Below are 20,174 nucleotides of genomic sequence, written 5' to 3'. Positions count from 1 at the left end.
ATGTTGTTTGTTGTTTTTTGTTGATCAAAATGCCGCAATGAAAATCACAATGTCACAATGTTTGATTGTTGTTGTTGTTGTCAAGTTGATGATGATATTTAGACGATGACAATCGACTACGACGAATATTATTCGGATGAAAGGAGTAATAATCCTATCGAGCTTGTTTTAAACCAACGATATTGCATCTGGGGGAAAATTGATTTCAATTTCTGGAGAAATTTTCAATGAAGAAATGTAACGAAAAAAAATCCGAATTCTGATAACAATTCCACATTTGATTAGAACGGAATTATTTCAAAAAAAAATCGATGCATTTTTTTCATTGTCAAATGATTAAAAAAAAATCGAAAACAAAATGATTCATTCAACCGAATGAATGATCATTTTGTTTGTGAAATTTTATTTTTTCATGGAAAACAAATTGAAAAAATCCAATGGATTAAAAGGATGATGATGATGATACATATCTTTGATGAACCAGAAAAAAATAAAAATAAAAATCGAACGATTATTAATCAACTTTGATGATCAACATCATCAAATTAATTAATTCAGTCAACAAACAAACAACAACAACAAATCTCAATTTTCAAAATGGTTTTTCGTCTCGTATTAATTAGAACGCACACACTTCGCATCGAAATGAAAACAACAAAAAAATCTAGAATTATGCATCATCATTGAATTATTATTGATCAAATATTGATCATCAGTTATCAGTTATTTATTTATTTGGTAGAAACAAAATTAACGAAAAACGTACATATTCGATGATGATGAAGAGATCAATGAATGAATGAATATTGAGGCTGCTGTATTCACACAAAACACAACCAGAATTTGAAAAATTTCGCGCGCTACAAAATTGAAATTTTTTTTTTCATTTTCAACAAATAGAACTCGTGCTGCCATCTATATCCTCATAAAAAATCATTTTTTAATTTCATCAATTTTAGTAAAAATTTTTTTGAAAAAAAGTTTAAAAAAATTCAAATTTTAAAGAAAAAATTTTTCAAAATTCTCATGATTTGCACATTTAAATTTCATCACTTATTTGGATGATTTTTTTAATAATTGTCGAAGCATATATTGTAAGATACCACCATGTTTAAAATATTCCAATTCAACTTCAGTATCGAATCGCATAATAACTTCGAAAGTTTTATCATCGGCCTATTGAAAAACGAAAAGCGAGAAATAAATTTCGCCATCAAATTATCATCATATATTCTGTCAACTTACATGAACAGTTGTTTTCTGTCTAGGTACCAATTCCGTTGGAATATCGATCGAATAAATTTCCCGTCCAGTCAAACCAAGCGATTCAGCATTTTGGCCATCCAAAAATTGCAATGGCATAATACCCATACCAACTAAATTACTACGATGAATTCGTTCATAACTTTCAGCAATAATAGCACGAACACCCAGCAAACAAGGACCTTTAGCAGCCCAATCACGACTTGAACCACAACCATAATCTTTTCCAGTCAAAATAATTAATGGTGTTGATTCTTGACGATAAAGTTGTGCAGCATCAAATATACTCAATTCTTGTCCACTTGGTAGATGTATGGTTTGTGGTCCAGGTTTCGACATGAATTTATTCACCAAACGAATATTGGCAAAAGTTCCTCGTACCATTATAGCATCATTACCTCTTCTTGATCCATACGAATTAAATTGCGATGGTTGTATGCTAATTAACACACAGGTTAATTCGGGTTAATAATCATCCATTCAAATTCAATTTCAAAAAACATACCCTTTTTCCATTAAAAATTTAGCTGCTGGACTATTACGTGCAATTGAACCGGCCGGTGAAATATGATCAGTAGTAACCGAATCACCCAAATAAAGTAAAACTCGGGCATTTTGAATCGGTTTTATCGGCGGTAATTCAATAGTCATACCATCAAAATATGGTGGTTTTTTTATATATGTTGAATTCGGATCAAATTGATAAAGTAATGATTCGATTGCATTTAAACTATTCCAACGTTCATTACCGGTTTTAATTTTTGAATAAACTTCTTTAAACATAGCCGGTATAACTGATTGTTGTTGTACTTTAAGAATTTCATCACGTGTTGGCCATATATCACGAAGAAATACTTCGGCACCAGTACTATCCAAACCAATTGGTTCTTTATCAAAATCAATACGAACATTACCAGCCAATGCATATGCAACTACCAATAATGGTGATGCTAAATAATTTGCACGGGTATTTGGATGTACACGACCTTCAAAATTTCGATTACCCGATAAAATACCACAAGTAACTAAATCACCTTTTTCAATAGCTTCAACAACTTCTTGTGGTAATGGACCCGAATTACCAATACAAGTCATACAACCATAACCAACAATATCGAAACCAAGTTTTTCCAAATAAGGTGTAACACCGGATTCACGAAGATAATAAGTAACAACACCACTACCCGGTGACATACTTGTTTTAATGTATGGTTTAACCGATAGACCTTTTTCCACTGCTTTTTTAGCCAATAAACCAGCACCTAACATTACCGATGGATTACTTGTATTCGTACAAGAAGTAATAGCCGAAATAACAACCGATCCATGTGAAAGAATATATTCTTTACCTTCAAACATGAATGGCATTGATTTATTTAATGCTTCAGGTGCAATACCAAAACCTTTAAAACCAACTTTAGCCAATAAACATTGTTCAAAATCTGATTTCATTTCATCTAATGGTATACGATCTTGTGGTCTTTTTGGTCCACTCAGACTAATTTTAATAGTACTAAGATCTAATTCATAAACTTTTGTATAGTTTGGATCTTCCCGGGGGTTATTATAATCATTACGAAATAATTTTACTGCTTTTAAATATGATTCAATATATTTGATTGCATGTGAATCTCTACCAGTTTGTTCCAGATAATTCAATGCCGTTGAATCTGGTGGAAAATAACCAATTGTTGCACCATATTCTGGACACATATTTGCAATTGTTGCACGATCAGCAATTGAAAGTTCCGAAACACCGGGGCCAAAAAATTCAACAAATTTTCCAACAACACCAACTTGTCGAAGACATTTTGTAATTGTTAGAACAACATCAGTTGAAGTTGCAAATGATGGTAATTTCCCGGTTAATTTATAACCAATAACTTCAGGTAAAACCATACAAATAGGTTGACCTAACATAACAGCTTCAGCTTCAATACCACCAACACCCCAACCAACCACACCTAATCCATTGATCATCGTAGTATGACTATCCAAACCAACCAAACTATCCGGATAAAGTAGACCATCATCATTTTTGAATACAACACGTGCTAAATATTCCAAATTAACTTGATGACAAATACCCGAACCAGGTGGTATAATCATTGTATTTTTTAAAGAATTTGCACCCCATTTTAAAAATTCAAAACGTTCACGATTACGTTGAAATTCTAGATCTTCATTTTTGGTTAATGAACCGGCACTATTCATGAAAAAAAAAGAAACGAGAAACAAAAATCACATAAGTAAACAAGAAACATAAACAAACAGAACAAGCAAACAACTAAACTGAAATGAAATGAATGTGGATTTGAATGAAAAAAGATAGTGTTAATGAAAGGAAATTAACAAAAACAAAAAAAAAAAAAAAAAAAGTTTCCAACCCAATAGATTTAAGACGATGGAATGGGCAATTTTTATCTCTTAATTTTGTATCACGATGTGGACAATAATCATTATTTTGATTATTATTCTGATTATTAACCCTTAAGGCACTATTCGGGTAGGAATGATGATGATGATGATGTGGTAATGATGATATGGTTAGATTTTCGATATCGGTAACAAAATTCTGTTGTTGTTGTTGTTGATTATAAGATGAAAAAGAAGTGGAGGATGATGTATTACGTTTCGTAGATCGTACATTATTTGTTTTATTCAATGATGCTTGATATTGACAGAAACCTAAATTTGAACAATCATCACATAAATCATCGTTCGAATTGGAATGTTTCATTTGGAAGGATGATTTTTGTGATTTAGTTATTTGTTGACCGAAAACCTGTTGATTTCTTTTTGAGATTTTTTTTTTCGTTTGTTTGTTTTTGTGATGAAAGAAAAAAAATAAAGAAGAAAGAATATCGGTACATGTTTTGGACAAGCAAACAGCAGAATAGATTTCAAATGAAAAATAATGGTTAATTGGTGGTTAATTTTGGGGACAGAAATAATGTTTTTTTGATTTTGATTTTGTTTGATTGAAAAGAAGCCAGATTGATAATAGAGATTTTTTTTCTAATTGAGTCATCTGAAACACAGATATCATATACTTACACTCGAGCAAAATCCACCTGAACCGAATGATCAATAACTAAATCAGCTGGACAAAGTGGATTAATAACATTTGGATCACCTTTTAGTTGTTGGAATGCATCACGCATGGCTTTTGATTTTGGGAATTCGGTGGGAAAAAAAACGAAAAAGTCGATTAGAAACAAGAAAACCAAAATCAAACGAAATAAAAAAATCTTACCGGCAAAATCAACAACAGCAGCAACACCGGTTAAATCTTGTAATAAAACACGACTTGGTCGAAATGGTATTTCCATTTTATTAAATTGTTGTTGTTTCCAATCTAAAATTTTTTCAACATCATTACGTTTAATATGAAAATTATCGCAACAACGTACAGCCGATTCGAGTAATACTCGAATGGAAAATGGTAATGTTTCTGTGAAAAATGAAATCAACGAAATCATCAACGGAATGGCCAAAACAAAACACACAAAACATACCATAACCGGAATGATTTAATGATGGTAAATCATAATAACGATATTGTTTACCATCAACATCAAGATTTTTTAATAGTTGGCCATCATAGGGATTTTCTGTAATTCAAAAAAAATTAATTTTTCGTTACAAAATTAATCAAAGAATCGACTGAATACCTTTGGTAGACATTTTTTCTTCGGTTTTTGGTTGTGGATAACTTTTTGAATCGAACAAAACAAAAATGTTAAAAAAAAATTAAGTTTTTGGCGTTGTTGTTGTTGTGAGCAGACAAAGATTATCGATGAAGGAAAAAAAAGAAAAATAAAGTTCTAGCCACTAACTAAATAGAAAACTGGTCTTCGTGTGACATCAATGGTGAACATCGAATACTCTTTTGCTCTCTCTATCTCTATATCTATCGATTGGCAATGTGGCAAAGTTGTTTTTCCTCTATTTTCATTTCTCATGTATGTACCGAGCTGTTGTGTGATAACAAATTTCCTCTCATATGATGATACGGGGGGGGGATTGTACATTTTTTCTTTTGTACTATTTGTTGGTGGTGGTGGTACACAAGAGAAGATAATTTTGGTGTTTTTTTCAAAGCAAACTTTTTTTTATGCATAAAAAAACAAATCAATTACAAACCGTTTAGGTGATTTTCAAAGGATTTTTTTTTAAATCGATGGGAACGACGTTTTTGATTTGATTTTTTTTTGTTTGTTTTTTGATTTGGCAATTTGTTGATTTGATTTTTGTTTCGCGGATGATAATATCCTCTCATCAAACACAGAAAAAACATTCTCAGTTTGACGCGACATCTTTTGGAACCTAAACGTATCCACATATGTCAAAATAGTGTTTTTGTTTTGTTTTGTCGATGACCTTTTCGTTCGATTCGATTTTGATTTTTTTTCGGTGGTTTGTTTTGGTCTTCAAAATCTCTGATTGACCATCTTTATCTTCTTTTTTATTGTCGATAATGTGGTGGGAAGCATTACCAGCTTGTGGTGCCATGTTGGCATCCTTATCTTTGCTTGAAATATCTCCATTTGTAAGTTTATATACGACTTGACTCAATGAAAGAATTGATTTTTGTTTTTGTTTCGTTTCAAGGTTTTTCATTATCTAAGTTGGGGTTGTCCTATGATGCGTGAATCAAATGGACATATATCACGAATGTTATTACGTCGTGATCAACGTATTGCTGAAGATTTTGGTATTCGTTGGGATGCTAAACATATGTATACTTATTCATTTGGTTCATTAACTGATCAAGTTAAAACTGAAGGAAATTATAGCCATTATTTGAATGCTGAACAACAAATGTTACAAAAACAACAACCGCAACAACAACAAAAATGAATTGTTTAGAATTTTAATCTCAATTTATTGAAAGTAAATAATAAACAGAAAATCAAATCTTTAAAAACAAAAACAAAAAAATTAACAGATCACATTCCGAATACACATTGGTTGGTTATGACTGAGTAAAACAAAAACAATCAGGTTAGTTTTAGAGAGATTAGATTAGAATTTGAATCGAAGAAAGAATTTGAAGAATTAGAAGATTGATCATATAATGGCGCATCGATTAACCGGATTAATGAAAGACTTTTTATTAGATGATGATGGTAATATATAATGTTGATTGTCACAATGATAACAAGGTAATGTTCGATGATTATTATTATGATGATGATGATGAGCATGATTACCGATACACATTGTACCATCGATTAATGATACATCGGGTGTTGTTTGTGATCGCCAAAGTTTACCACCACCAGTTCTGGAATTCGACGGCCATAACAAAGGAACATTTGTTGGTGCTTTGGCAGGATTCGAACGTGGCATAATCTGTAATGTTGTTGTTTTATGTATAACATGTGGTTTATTATTCATACCACCAATATTGATTGTTTGTGGTTGGACAACAGTTGTATGATTACCACAGATATTATTTTCAGTTAATAATTGTTTCAATGTTCGAAATGAACGTGATAAACGAGATGATACTGTATTCGAATGTTGATTGTCATTTTTGATACAATTTTCAAGAAATTTTCTCGATGATGGTTGTTGTTTCGATTCTTTTTCTTGATTCGATTCCGAATTTTGTTTTGTCAATACATTCTTCATATGTTTTGCTGAAGGATCTTTTTTCATTTCGATTGATTCTGGTTGATCATTGGATTTTGATGGTGGCGGCGGTGTTGATGTTCGATTAATAGCATTATGAATTTTTTGTAAACGTGATTTTTCCGTAGAATCATTCGAAGATTCAATGGTTTTGGTTAATTGTTTGGAATTCTTTGATTTATCATTCAGTTTTGGACATTTGCTATCCGCATCGACAAGCTTGGTGGCTGGAATTTTTCTTGCATAATGTGCACGAATTCGTTCTAATGGTGCAACACTCATACTGGTTGTACGACGAATTGGATTCCATTGATCACCACCAATAGTAGTTGTATCATTCGATTTTGATTGTTTACGTTGTCGTTCATTGGATGATTGTCGAAGAATTCGATGCATCAATATTCGAAATGTTCCAACAATATGACTATGTGAACCTTTATCAATATGATCATTTAAAATTTTTTCATCAATTCCAAGTAACATAAGCTGATGAAATGTTTCTTTTTCATCATCATTTAGTGGTGGATATTGTTCATGATGATCACCATTATCAATCGATTCAGATGCTGCAGCAACAGCAGTGGACATTTTTCGATGTTGAATCAATTTACCATATGATGATTTTAAATCATATTTAGGTAGACTACGTTGATTTAATTGATTTTGTAACCATCGGGTATGACGAGCCTGTTCTAATGTAAAACGTTTTAATGGATCAGCCTGTAGAAATCCATTGATTAATTGACAACATTCGAGACTAACATAGTTCGGTATATCATAATGACAATCAAGTATTAATTTCTTTAAAGAGATAATATTCTGTGCACGAAATGGCATCATACCGGTAACAATAAAATAAAGCAAAACACCTAATGCCCAATAATCAACATATGGTCCACGATATGATTCATCACGAAATAATTCCGGTGCAGCATATGGTGGTGAACCACAAAATGTTGATAATAATTCATCACGGGATGTGATACGTGTGGAAAAACCAAAATCACCTACTTTTACTGTTATTGGATCGGAAAAGAATACATTTTCCGCTTTGATATCACGATGTATTAGGTTATGTTGATGCTATTCGAATACAGAAAAACAAAACAAAAAACAAATTAGACTCGAGATTTTTTATCCAAAAAATTCACTAACCATATGATCAATGGCACTAATAATTTGTGCAAAAAAATGTTTAGCTTCTAATTCAGAAAAACGGCCATTTGTTGAGATCACTTGAAATAGTTCACCACCAGGTGCTAATTCCATAATTAAAAAATGTTTACTAAATGATTCAATAACTTCGAAAATCCGAATTAAATTTGGATGATGTAATGTTTCCATTGTACGTATTTCTCTTGCCAACATTTTCTGTGTTTTCATATCCAGACGTGATTTGTCCAGAATTTTTATGGCAACTTTTTCTACACGAAAAAAATCAAATTTTGTTAGACAAAGGAAGGAAACAATTCGAAAAAAGAATTTACCTTTAGTCAATGAATGAATGGCTATTTTAACCTGAGAAAAATTACCATTACCAATATCACCACGAAACCGATAAAGACCGATACGTCTACCGAATGCAATCTCTTTTTGCCATGTTTTATCCATCTGTAGTGATTGTCGAATACGTTCATACGGTGTTATTATTCGAACATTTGATTGTTGTTGTTGTTTATTAAAACTTGCACTACGTCTTTTAGCTGCTACAAGATTCTTTGATGATTGTGAATTAGGTTTTGACCATGATGTAGTGGATTTTTGTGATGATGCAGATCGCGATCCACGTAAAAATGTTGTAGGTTTTTTTGATTTTTTTTCATTCGATTCTGTTGTTGTTGTTGTTGTTGCGGTCGTAGGATTAGTAACGTTATTGGCAGGATCGGATGTATTCGATGTAGTTGTTGTTTCTTCCCAAGAAGAATCCCCGAATGAATCTTGTTTATTCGAATTCGAATTGGATTTCATCGATGGTTTTGTTGATTTTTGATGATAATGATGATGATGATTGTGAGGCTGCTGATGGCAATGATGGTGATGATGACAATGACAATGATGATGATTGACATTTAATTTTACATTACGATTTTGTCGATGTGATTCTGCCGAATGACTAGATTGTTGTTGTTGTTGTCGCTCAATAAGTATTTGTTGATAAAGATCCAATTCTTTTGTTAATTTCAATTTCCAATCCATTATTGATTTTTGATTGATTTTTTTCTTTTTATTCGTTTGACCATTAACACCACCATCGTTAAATGAATCGATTTCAACGGGTGTTAATATTTCTTCTTTTCGATTTTGTTCATCATCATTATCCGGTACCATATCTAATCGGGTAATTTTTTCCTTTTTCAATAAAACTATCGATGTATCGATTGTTGATTTTCGATTGTTATTATTTAGATCAACAGGTTTTCGTTGACGGGAACGTCTTGGAATTGTTATGGGTGGCGGTGGTGGTGGTGGTGTTGGTGATGATTTTTGCATTTTACCATCAATTTGTCGAATGTTGGATGATAATTGCTGTTGTTCTTGATGTTGATGTGATTGTGATAATGTTGAAGCTGGATTACTACAGCTGCTATTTTGACTGCTACTGCTGCTAATACTATCATTATTATCACTAAATAAATGATTATTTTTATTGTCAATCAATTTTGCTAAAATGGATGATCGTGGTGATGTTGATGGCGTTGATGAAGGCGATGAAGATGCGGATGATGATATCGTAGGCGTAAGCGTAGGTGAACAATGTTTTTTTCTAATTTTATTAATGTCTTCATCGTGATTATGATGATCATGGTGATGATGATGATCGATATCCTGATTAAGACCACTATCACCATCACAATCATCATCAACATCAATATTATCATCGTTGGTGGTGGTGGTTGAATTGGTCATCGGTATAATCGATTGTTGTTGTTGATGGTGATGATGATGATGATGATGAACACCCACTTGGTTTATTCGATTGGTGGTCGCCGTCGTCGTCGATGTTGTTTTAGTCATGGTCATCTTTTGGGTTGCGAGTGGACAAAAAGAAAAATGAAGTGGATTAATTCAATTCGGGAAAAAGACTGATTCCAAAAGAATCAAAAAAACAAACAAAAACAGAAAAAACAAAGGAAAAAAGATCCAGAAAGCTTCGTGCACATTATGTTTACTCAATACTGTCACAATAGTCGAACAATGAACAGAAGAAAAAAAAATGTTCGAATTGTTGATCAAACATTGGCTAAGTATACTTGAATGAAGAGAGGTATCTTTGAATTTTTGTTTTGTTTTGTTGACAAATGGCCATTTTGTAAAAAAAGATTCAAACATTCTTCAATTGAATGAATGAATGATTGGTGCTCTCAATCAACAAAAGAACATTGTTGATTTTTTTTTTTGGAGTGCAAGCGAAATACGAACGAAAAAACACGGACACGGCCCTCAAATTTATCTCGAATTATGATGATAATAATATCGGGCGAGACAACACTTACTTAGTGCATCTGCAGCAGTAGAAATACTAGCGAGAAACAAACAAGTAAGTTTATAAGTTTTGTTCAAAAAAAAAAAAAAAAAAATTAAACTAAAATAAATCGGTAATTGCATTGACAGCAACAGTCGACAAAGCAATAGTAAACGGAAATGTTGATGTATCACACCTGTTCATCGTTATCACAACGGAATGAAATGAAGCTTATTATTTTTTTAAAAAGAAATGGTCGACACCCGATGATTGAATCGAATCGAATCGAATTGAATTGTTTGATCCGACAACAACAAAATGACAACAAAATTATGATTTTTGGTTATGAATTATTGTGACCGAAGAAGAAAACTAACAGTAATTATTATTATTTTGATTTGAAAAATTATTTAAAAATTTGTTTTTTTTTTGTTTTCGTTTTTTTGACTAGAAAATCATCACTTCTGGATAAAAAAAGCAAGAGAGAGTGTGTAAAATGTAGAGCATCGAATATTTTTTTGTTTTTTGTTTCAAATGGATTCGATTGATTCGATATCGAATGTGTGATAATAACAACAACAACAACAACAACAATTTGCCAACAACAACAACAACAACAATAATGATAATCGTTTGTCCAAGGTTGGACCTCAAAAAAAAAATAGACTCTCTCAAATGATGATAAATGTGGGTGTGTGTTTGATCGACAAACAACAAAAAAAAAAAAGAAAGAAACTAAGGCAAATTGATGATGGTCGATGATGTGTTTATAGCCTTTTTTTTCTTCTTCATCATGGCAATGATATCAATGAAATGAAATCAATCAATCAATGGAACAAAAAGTCATAAAAAACCGTAAATTTGATCCCGAAAAAAAAAGTTCCGGGTTAACCTATTTTTTATGGCCATTTTTTCCCCCATCATCATCCAACCAAAAGCCAAACCAGAACTGGAAAACCTTGTGCAGCATACCACCACCAAAAGCCTATTTCAGCGGGACCAAACAACAAATTTGAAAGAAGAAAACATTGTCCAAAAAATCAATTTGTAATAGATATTATTTTTTTTGTTTGCCTCGACCTTGATTCCAGAAAGTGATCAGAAAAATGAAACGAAGAGAGAGAGAGAGAGAGAGAGAGAGATGTGTGTTGTATTCATATTTCTCTCTTCGTTTCCCCTATTGTAACCATAATGATAATGATGATGATGAACAGATTGTCAATGGCGAAGACGTCGAAATAGAGAAGAAAAGATAAACATTGTGCATTTATGCATGGTCGAAGAAAATGAAAATGATGAATTTTTAATTGCACAAAAAAAAGAAGAAAATTTCCATCATCGTTTTCATGATTAATCAAAAAAATGAAACAAAAAAAAATTGATTGTAAAGGTTATTCCAAAAAAAAAGCAAAAGTCCCTCCGTCGTCGTCGTCACAATTGATCGTCAATTGAAAAATAATAATAATCATTTCATTTCTCATTGGTCAGATGGGAAACAAACAAACAACGAACGAAAATGTTAATTATTTTTCTTCGACCAAAAAAAATCAAGATAAGTTTTTTTATCTCTTTTGTCGATTATCAAGATGCTACTGTGTTCTATTTGTCTATTTACACAACAGCAGAAGAAGTACACGCCACAAATGTGTAAATTGAAAAACACCAACAAAAAAATGGCATTTTTCGGGATGGACGAAAGAAGATCTTTTGGAAATCTTTATGACCAATTGAATTGAATGGTTTTTATGGCATTATCGAATGCGAACTTATTGACCATTGTGGTGACAATTGGATTGTTGCAGGCAGACAGGCAGGCAAAAAAAATCAATTGATGATGATTACTTAATGACACGGGTACCGATATATATTGAAAGAAAGAAAGAAAAGATCCAAATACAAATGTTTACAATGTAATAAAAAAAAATTGGACAAACAAACAGCAATAGAACAAACAAACATTGAGATATTCAACGTAATAAAGCAAAACAAATACATTCAGTCAAGTCAAGTTATATTGTAATGGTAATTCTTCATATTGATGGTGTTATGATCGATTGAATTGAATTGAATTGAATTCAAGAGTGGAATCTCTTTTTTATCTTTATTTGCGCGTCAAATAAAATTCAAATAAAGATTATACGTTATCAATTAATTATTTTATTCGGAATTGAGAACGAAATCGAAATGTCAAAAAACACACAGCAAAACCGAACAAAATATCAAGGGAAAAAGCGTTAGCAAACTTTTTCCTATTCAAGATATCACTTTTTTCACTTCTTTTTCCACATTTTTCTTTGGTTTGATTCTGACAATGTAAATATATTCATAAGGATTATCTTGTTTTTGCTCATAGGAAAAAAAATTCAAAAGTGGTTGTGTAAGAGTGAATAAGTGGCCAATATTTACACACACAGACACTTGAAACTGATCATCAATCAATCGAACGATTGATCAATTGATCGAACCAGAAGTGGTCGCTTTTTGTGTTGTTAAGTTAGTTTAGTTAAAGTATGCGAGTATAGTGAAACAAAAACATGATAGGTTATTAGGTCACAATAGGGATTGTTGTTGTTGCTGTAATTAATAATTATTAATTAGCTTTTTTTTGATGTTTGCCAATGTTGTTTGATTCGTCAACAAAGATTTGCTCGATTTTTTCACCACCGATTTTTTCCGTTTGATCAGATCGAAATTGAAAAACAGAAAAAGAAGAATTCAAATTTTTTCACCTATTTGGTTTCATGAACAACCGAACAATGAATATTAATCGAGTGAAACAAATTGATGTTTTCGCTGGATCAAATTGATGGTAATAATCGTTGATAATGATGATGATGATGATGATAAAATCGAATATTAAGCAAACATCACGCAATATGCACATCAATGGAACGATTTAAGTCGATTTAGTCGAATCGAACGAAATGATTCGAATTTCGAACGATTTCGTATTATCGTTCGATTATCGAATAACTAAATGATTTTTGGCTTTTTTCTTGACTTTTTTCTTGGCTTTTTCTTGACTTTTTTTTGGATAATTAATTTAAATTCATCCAGAAATCATCATCAAATTATCATTATTATCGAGCAAGCTGGTGCAATGTTTGTTTAAATGATTAATGATTTGAAAATTTACTTTAATTTTGTCATCATTACCATTACCATTATCATCATTATCATCATCCAGAAAAAAAACTAATAATAATAACCGTGCAAGAATTTTGTCCAAAAAAAACATTATACGTGACATTGATTTTTTTTCCGTATAGGAAATAAATCTGTCATTATCATCATCTTTCCTTACTTGAATCGACCTTATGTTTATGTGTTATGTGTGTGTTTGTGTGGGGAAAACGTTTAAAAAAAATTTCTATTAATTTTTTTGCTGTTGTTGATCAAATCCAAATTGAGTGAAAAGAAAAACTTCAATGATAATCATGAATAAATGATGGCGTCGAATATGGTGATAGATCGTTAGATTCACCATCATCATCAACCATCAACCAAAAGCCAATATATTCACACATTGATTCACAAAAATGAAATGTGTGATTGAATCAAAATGAACAAAAAAAAAAAATAGAAATTCAATTTTCAAGTTCGTTCAAAGATGTTCCAAAAATGGTTTTCCTCATCACCATCACCATCATCATCACCATCATCATGATCATTATCATCGTTTAAAAAAAAATAGTCGTAGGTGTTTTTTGTTGTTTGGTTTTGATGATGAAAATAACAGCAGCAGCAGGGTGAAAAGTATAGTGGTGGTGGTGGTGGTGAATATAGCGATTCAGCATTCATCATCATTCATAATCCTATCATTGATTTCGAATGATGATGATGATGGTTTTATTGTTGTTGTTGGCCAATGATTATGAATTTCTTCGCTGTTGTTTTTGAAGGTTATATGACGCCTTTCCATCAAAACATAAATAAATCCATAATATCCATTCAACAACAACAAGGGAAAAGAAATTGTTTCAAATCATCATTATTGATGAATGGTGGATCGATTGATTGGTTAATTGCGTTTGAAAATTGAAATTTCAAAACGTCGATGATAATGATAATGATTCTCATATTAACCACCATTTTGGTAATGGTTTTTTTTCCTTTTGTTTTTGTTTTTTGCTCACAAAAAAAAACAAAAAACAAAAGACGACGAAACATCATTCGAAAACATTAATATTCGAATCGAATCAAGAATGAATGAAAAGGATCGAGGAAAAGAAGAAATCAATCAATCAGATCGAATCTAATGATGATGATAATTTGAAAAAAAAATTTAAAATTCAAAGTTTTCTTCTGCTGTTTCAGTTGCTGCAACTAATAATTAGATCAATGGAAAACAATGTACAATGTGAGTGTGCGATCATTATCATTTTATTCATATTATTCATTTGATGATAATATGAATGTGGAACAATCGAAACACAAACAATTTCAAAATTTTCAAATCTCAAATCAATCAATGAAAAGAAAGATTGAGATCAATCTATTGGCAATGATCAAAATGAATTTCCAAAAGGTCTGTTTTTTGTTTTGTTTCGTTTCGTTTCGTTTCGCTAAAGAAAATGATAATAAATTTTCAATTTTCAACAAAAAAAAAATTGACAACCGCGAATAAGGCCAAAACAATCCTATTCAGCTATGACTTTATGTTTGGTAAAAGAAAGAACGAGAGACAATTATAATTGATACAATTGAATGATTTTTTTCTAATGCATGCAGGGGCATTCATCCGCCAAGTTTTTCCTTCGAAGCGAAATTTAAGCGAAAAATTTTTTTTAAGCGAACTTTTGCTTTTGGATTTTGAACCAGGTCAACAAAAATGATCTATTTTCAGTCAGATAACACAGTGACATTGGATTCGAAAGTTTTTTCAGGAAAAAATTTGAATATTTTTTTACCTTTTTTTTTGTTTTCAGATTGGCAGTTTGATGAAGATGATGATCAACACTGATGGATATTCACATTAATCGATTAACATTGGACATTTGATTCGAGAAGAAAAAAAACTTGTCAAAAATCAAGCAAAACATTTGATTGAAAACTTGTCAAAAAATGGTTGATGAACGGACGAATCGAACGGAACGATCACTATAAACACAATGTTTGTCTGTTTCTGTAATTGTGCTTGTATGGTGGAAATAGAAAAAGAATGGCTTTTGGCGACTGTTTTTCTCTGTTTTTCCTAAAATAGCTCCACCTCTTCCTTTCTCTTTGCTTTTTTTGTTGGGAAAAACATTGTAACAATGGGGGGAAGCCTTGAAAATTGAAAATGATTCGAATTGATATTGCGCAGATTGACCAACAACAACAAAAAAAAAATGTATTCGATTTGACGATCTTCTAATGAAATCAATCAAAGATTATCAATCAAAAAAATGATCCAAAAAAATGATTTTTTTGGGTATTCATTTTTGGATATAAAGATCGTTCTATATTCGCTTTGGACGATATATTTTCAAAAAAAATTTCAATTGAAATTCAACAAAAAATGTTATTTCATTCCGAAAATATCCAAAAACAGTCGTAATCAAAAATGACCAACCAACCACCACCACCAGGCAACCAAGCGAAAAAAAAAACTTGGTCATTGTCTGTATGTCGGTGTGTGTGTGTGTATTGTTTTATTGTGCCCAGAATAAAATGGTGTCCAGATCTGACTGTCATCGCCACCGTTGTCGTCGTCGTGGATATTTATTTATGAATGAGGATGATTCCTAATAATAGTATCCGTTTGTCTATCAGCCTGCCTGCCTGCTTGTCTCTTTTTTTTTCACTATAGACACCTATACACACCATTGAATATCATTATATTTCTTTTTTTTTTTGGTCATCGTTTGTTCCATAATGGTACGTGTGTATTGTAATCGGTCGGTGTTTGTATCAGTAGAATATATTTGCAACAAACAAAAAAATAATAAACCAAAATGAGAAATTGGGTTATTGCTTGCTTGCTTGTTTTTTTTTGGTTGTAACCGATTTACTGTTACAACAATTTCAAACGGTAAAAACAACAAATTCACAACTCTCGAATCAAAAAAAAAATTGGTTTTTTTTAATATATGGAATAAAATGAAATAAATTTATTAGATAATAATCATATCATGCATGATAAAATCCAAATGAAAGAGAGAAAGAGAATAAAATGAAAGCGAAAATAAAATCCAAGATTTAGAGAATAAAATGAAAAAAAAAGTGTGAATAAAATTCCAATTCGACAAATACAGTCGTCATCGTTTGTTCGATCTAGCAATAATAAAGAAGATTCTGTACTTTTTTATCAATTTTAACCCATTGATTAAGCTGTGAAATGATTCGTTCTTCAGCATCTTTTGGATTTATTTGGCTTAATTTGCATTGTCCTTCAATATGTAATTTGGAACGATAAGCACATAGATCAGCATAACGAATCGGTGTCGGTATAGCAATAACACCACGAAAACGTACACAATTAAAACACATAAAAAAGCATAATTGTTGTAATTGGCTTGGTTGCAATTTTAAATCATCACGTATGATGACATATTTTGTTGGTTTTGATGTTCCCTGTATAAACAAACAAACACATGATTATCACCATCATCAACAACAACAAATATCAATCAAACTTACCAATGGTGAAAAATGTGAATTAACATAGAATGAATCATATTTTGGATCAACAATAGAATTATCCACAACAGTACCGGATGGTACATTATGGCTTGATCGTTTTGGTCCATGTCCACCTTGTGTACTAATAAAACGTGTATGATGACGTTTTTGTACAATAAACAATACAATTTTTACTTTTGGATTACGTTCTTTAGCTGCTTTTACAATCAATGGTAATTCTTTATCTTTGATTTTATCAAATTGTCCTTCACTAACACCATCACGAAATATTATCAATGTTTCCGGATATTTACCATTCTTTTGATGATAAACCATCAATAATTCATCAATCATTATATTCAATCGTGTAATGATTTCATCACGATCTTTTGGCTGTACAGTTAAACTGGCTGTATATCGTGAAAATTCTCTATCCAAACTACCAACAGCCGCAGCAACTGATGAACAACTTTGTTCATCAACACTTGGATGATTAACATCAATACCAACAACCATAGTACTGGCCGGATCAAATTTCATTTGTTTTGCCAAAAATTCTTTCGGATCAACAATACTGTTGACACCACCAACTTTTCCATTAACTTTAAGCAATAAATTCTGCAAATATCCACCTTTTGGTCGTCCATTAAAAACATTATTGCTTTTCATGCATTGTGTAACGAAACCAAATCCACCTTTATTTTCAGCATCGGATGCAGCACGTTCACTAAATGCCTTTACCAAATTATAAATATCAACCGATGGTATTCGTTGATTTCCTATTTTCGAAAAGAAAGAGAAAAAAAACATTAAAAATGATCAAACGTAAAGAGAATTAACAGAACTTACTATCACCAGTCGGTATAATAATAAATGCCACATCTAATGGTGAATCCGGTTTATTGAAAGCTTTATTAATATTTTTCATAACCGATACAACATGTTGATGATTTTCAATTTGTCCTTGTACAAAGATATTCGATGTTTGTCGTTGAAATCGCATACCAACTTGTTGACCAGTTTGTATAATTTGATTGGCCAATTCTTCTAAAGAACCTTTCGGTATTGAAGAATCTAAGGAAAATAATACCCATTTTAATTCTTTTTGTGGTGTTCGACAATATGGTTGATTTTGTGATTGATTCAATTGTTTTGGTGCTGGTAATACACGACCAATCAATTTTGCCGGTTTCATCATTAAATCCAAACCAAAATCTTGAAACAAACGTTGACCATCTTCTTTAATTTTGGTTGTATAATTGGTTGTTTTTTTAAAATAAACATCCGGATTATTAGTGGATGCATAAAGTAAATCTTGTTGTATTTTATCATCAATTTTAGAATTAGCCAAAAATTGTTTATCCACCAAATAACATAATTCCATTGGAAGATATTTTGCAATTTTACCAGTTGTTTTTATCAATGGATAATTCTTCACTGTAAATTTATATGTTTCCTTGAAATAAGAAGCAATAGTTCCTTTTTTTTGATCAATTTTCTGATCATATGGTGTTACATTAACAAAACGTTCAATCAAAAATGTTCGTTTACCACAATGATTGGTAAAAATTTTCATATGACGACAAAATTTATTCAGATTACGTAGATCATGATCACGTAAACGATCAGGTGATTGACGACAAAATGATGATACTAATTCATCAACACGATTCAATGTTTTCGATATTAAACATGCTGTTTTCAAGTGAATATTCATTGCTGGTCCAAATTCAGTCATACGAATTGAATTAGCAAATCCGGGTGCAAATTGACACCAATCACGATTACGACAATCACTTACATCATTAGCATTGAAAAATTTTCGTTGATAATATTCGAATGAAATTTCACAAACATTATTAAAAATAACATCCAATACGGAAAATATTTTCGGTTCAATAACTGATGTTTTTTTTGAATAATAATCCTGTAATGGTTGTAAGGATATTTTATCAGCCATTTTGATTTTGATTTCGAATGTACGATTTTTACAATCAATTTCATGACCAAATTCTTGAACAAAACCATTATTTAGATCTAATTCTTTAACAGTATAAAGATTTTTCCATCCATCATAAACATAGCTTACATTACGAAATATTTTTGAATTGTTTTCCACCCATTTTGGTAATAATGTTCGTGCATATTTTTTTAAAAATTTTTCATTCTGTTCACGTGCTGGTTTGTTAACATCAGCTTTTTCTTTGATATCAATATCATAATGATAAACGGTTTTAACTTTGACACAAATTTTATAAAAATTTGATAATAATTCGATTTCGGTACCAAAATCAGATTTTGGCATCTGACTTTTACGAACAATAGCATAGGATTCACCTTCAGGAATAACAACAGGACCTGATGGACCGGATGAAAATCCACCACCACCACCACGGCCACGACCACGATTAAATCCACCACCATCACCGCGACCACGGTTAAATCCACCACCATGGCCTCGGTCACCACCTTGACCGCCAAATCCACCTCGGCCACCACCGCCACCATATCCACCTCGGCCACCACCTTGACCGCTTCCACCTCGGCCACCACCGCCACCATATCCACCTCGGCCACCGCCGCCACCACCACCATATCCACCGCGACCTCGCCCACGTTGACCTTCACCACGACCAGCTAATAAAAGAAAATCATATTGATTTTTAAGAAAAATATTTCCAGAAAAAAATAAAATCAATTTGACATCGACAAAAACTTACACATTTTTTCTTAATTCGTTTACGAAAAGTTTGAAGTTTTTTTTGTTAGAAATAAAAACCAAAATTAAAAACGCAAAATTAGCAATCAAAAATCAAATAAGCAAGCTGCTTCAATGATGATCACCACAATAAAACAAAAAACAAAAAAATAAAAATGGACGACAGGCTCAAATCAAATCAATCGAGTTGAGCAGAGTGATTCGAATGATAAAATGCTCGTTTCAAAGATCAGCAAAAAAAAACAATACAGTAAAACTTTGTCATCACAAAAAAAAGATTTTTCTCGAAAAACTTTTAAGAGTGATATGCTTGATTGATATATCAAGAAGCGAGAATAGAACAACAAGGTTATATTAGCAATTTATAAAAAACAATATTGATTTTGGGAATTATTTGATCAAAAAAAAAAAACAGAAAGAAAAAAAAACCGATAATAATCTTTGCGTTTGTCGAAGATATACTGTATGTCAAGTATGTTTATATCA

At 31.6% G+C, this 20,174-nt stretch overlaps 4 protein-coding genes and 2 long non-coding RNA genes across 10 annotated transcripts; 3 read left to right on the top strand and 3 right to left on the bottom strand.

Annotated features, from left to right (window-relative positions):
* Window positions 1–920: 920 nt before the first annotated feature.
* Window positions 921–5,543, bottom strand: LOC113799229 (cytoplasmic aconitate hydratase-like). 3 transcript variants are annotated; one of them, XM_075824032.1, is made up of 9 exons: window positions 5,410–5,543; window positions 4,938–4,978; window positions 4,782–4,877; window positions 4,520–4,717; window positions 4,321–4,429; window positions 3,651–4,058; window positions 1,769–3,469; window positions 1,246–1,702; window positions 921–1,176 (listed from the first exon to the last, which is right to left on the bottom strand). In XM_075824032.1, the coding sequence occupies exons 2-9, from the start codon at window positions 4,948–4,950 to the stop codon at window positions 1,054–1,056; spliced, it is 3,105 nt and encodes a 1,034-aa protein (XP_075680147.1). In that variant the 5' UTR covers window positions 4,951–4,978; window positions 5,410–5,543; the 3' UTR covers window positions 921–1,053. The 3 variants fall into 3 exon arrangements, with proteins under 3 accessions (XP_075680147.1, XP_075680146.1, XP_027205633.2); XM_075824031.1 differs by lacking the exon at window positions 5,410–5,543 and having other exon boundaries at window positions 4,938–5,317; XM_027349832.2 differs by lacking the exons at window positions 3,651–4,058; window positions 5,410–5,543 and having other exon boundaries at window positions 4,938–5,296.
* A 50-nt stretch (window positions 5,544–5,593) lies between these two features.
* LOC113799232 (uncharacterized) lies at window positions 5,594–6,215 on the top strand. Its single transcript, XM_027349834.2, has 2 exons — window positions 5,594–5,815; window positions 5,878–6,215. Exons 1-2 carry the CDS (start codon window positions 5,744–5,746, stop codon window positions 6,124–6,126), a joined length of 321 nt encoding a protein of 106 aa, XP_027205635.2. The 5' UTR covers window positions 5,594–5,743; the 3' UTR covers window positions 6,127–6,215.
* On the bottom strand, window positions 6,128–15,399 carry LOC113799228 (uncharacterized). Of its 3 annotated transcripts, none has more exons than XM_027349831.2 (4): window positions 15,277–15,399; window positions 8,391–9,924; window positions 8,059–8,327; window positions 6,128–7,986 (listed from the first exon to the last, which is right to left on the bottom strand). In XM_027349831.2, exons 2-4 carry the CDS (start codon window positions 9,922–9,924, stop codon window positions 6,337–6,339), a joined length of 3,453 nt encoding a protein of 1,150 aa, XP_027205632.2. In that variant the 5' UTR covers window positions 15,277–15,399; the 3' UTR covers window positions 6,128–6,336. The 3 variants fall into 3 exon arrangements, with proteins under 3 accessions (XP_027205632.2, XP_075680145.1, XP_027205631.2); XM_075824030.1 differs by lacking the exon at window positions 15,277–15,399 and adding an exon at window positions 13,096–13,216; XM_027349830.2 differs by lacking the exon at window positions 15,277–15,399 and having other exon boundaries at window positions 8,391–9,954.
* Window positions 9,918–12,475, top strand: LOC142646066 (uncharacterized). Its single transcript, XR_012847079.1, has 3 exons — window positions 9,918–10,441; window positions 10,516–10,744; window positions 10,818–12,475. It is a non-coding gene; the product is annotated as an uncharacterized LOC142646066 (long non-coding RNA).
* Window positions 13,616–16,940, top strand: LOC142646068 (uncharacterized). The gene is made up of 2 exons (XR_012847081.1): window positions 13,616–14,894; window positions 15,295–16,940. It is a non-coding gene; the product is annotated as an uncharacterized LOC142646068 (long non-coding RNA).
* LOC113799217 (protein argonaute-2-like) lies at window positions 16,621–19,885 on the bottom strand. Its single transcript, XM_027349815.2, has 4 exons — window positions 19,690–19,885; window positions 17,819–19,606; window positions 16,988–17,748; window positions 16,621–16,921 (listed from the first exon to the last, which is right to left on the bottom strand). The coding sequence occupies exons 1-4, from the start codon at window positions 19,691–19,693 to the stop codon at window positions 16,622–16,624; spliced, it is 2,853 nt and encodes a 950-aa protein (XP_027205616.2). The 5' UTR covers window positions 19,694–19,885; the 3' UTR covers window position 16,621.
* Window positions 19,886–20,174: the final 289 nt, after the last annotated feature.

Source organism: Dermatophagoides pteronyssinus, unplaced genomic scaffold (assembly GCF_027571235.1).
Source record: "Dermatophagoides pteronyssinus isolate colony J.1.1.1.1 unplaced genomic scaffold, Derpt_VIB-CSIC_2022.12 sq0045, whole genome shotgun sequence".
NCBI classification, from domain to species: Eukaryota; Metazoa; Arthropoda; class Arachnida; order Sarcoptiformes; family Pyroglyphidae; genus Dermatophagoides; species Dermatophagoides pteronyssinus.
The sequence above is the reverse complement of the archived record's forward strand: the minus strand, read 5'-3'. Positions and strand labels throughout refer to the sequence as shown.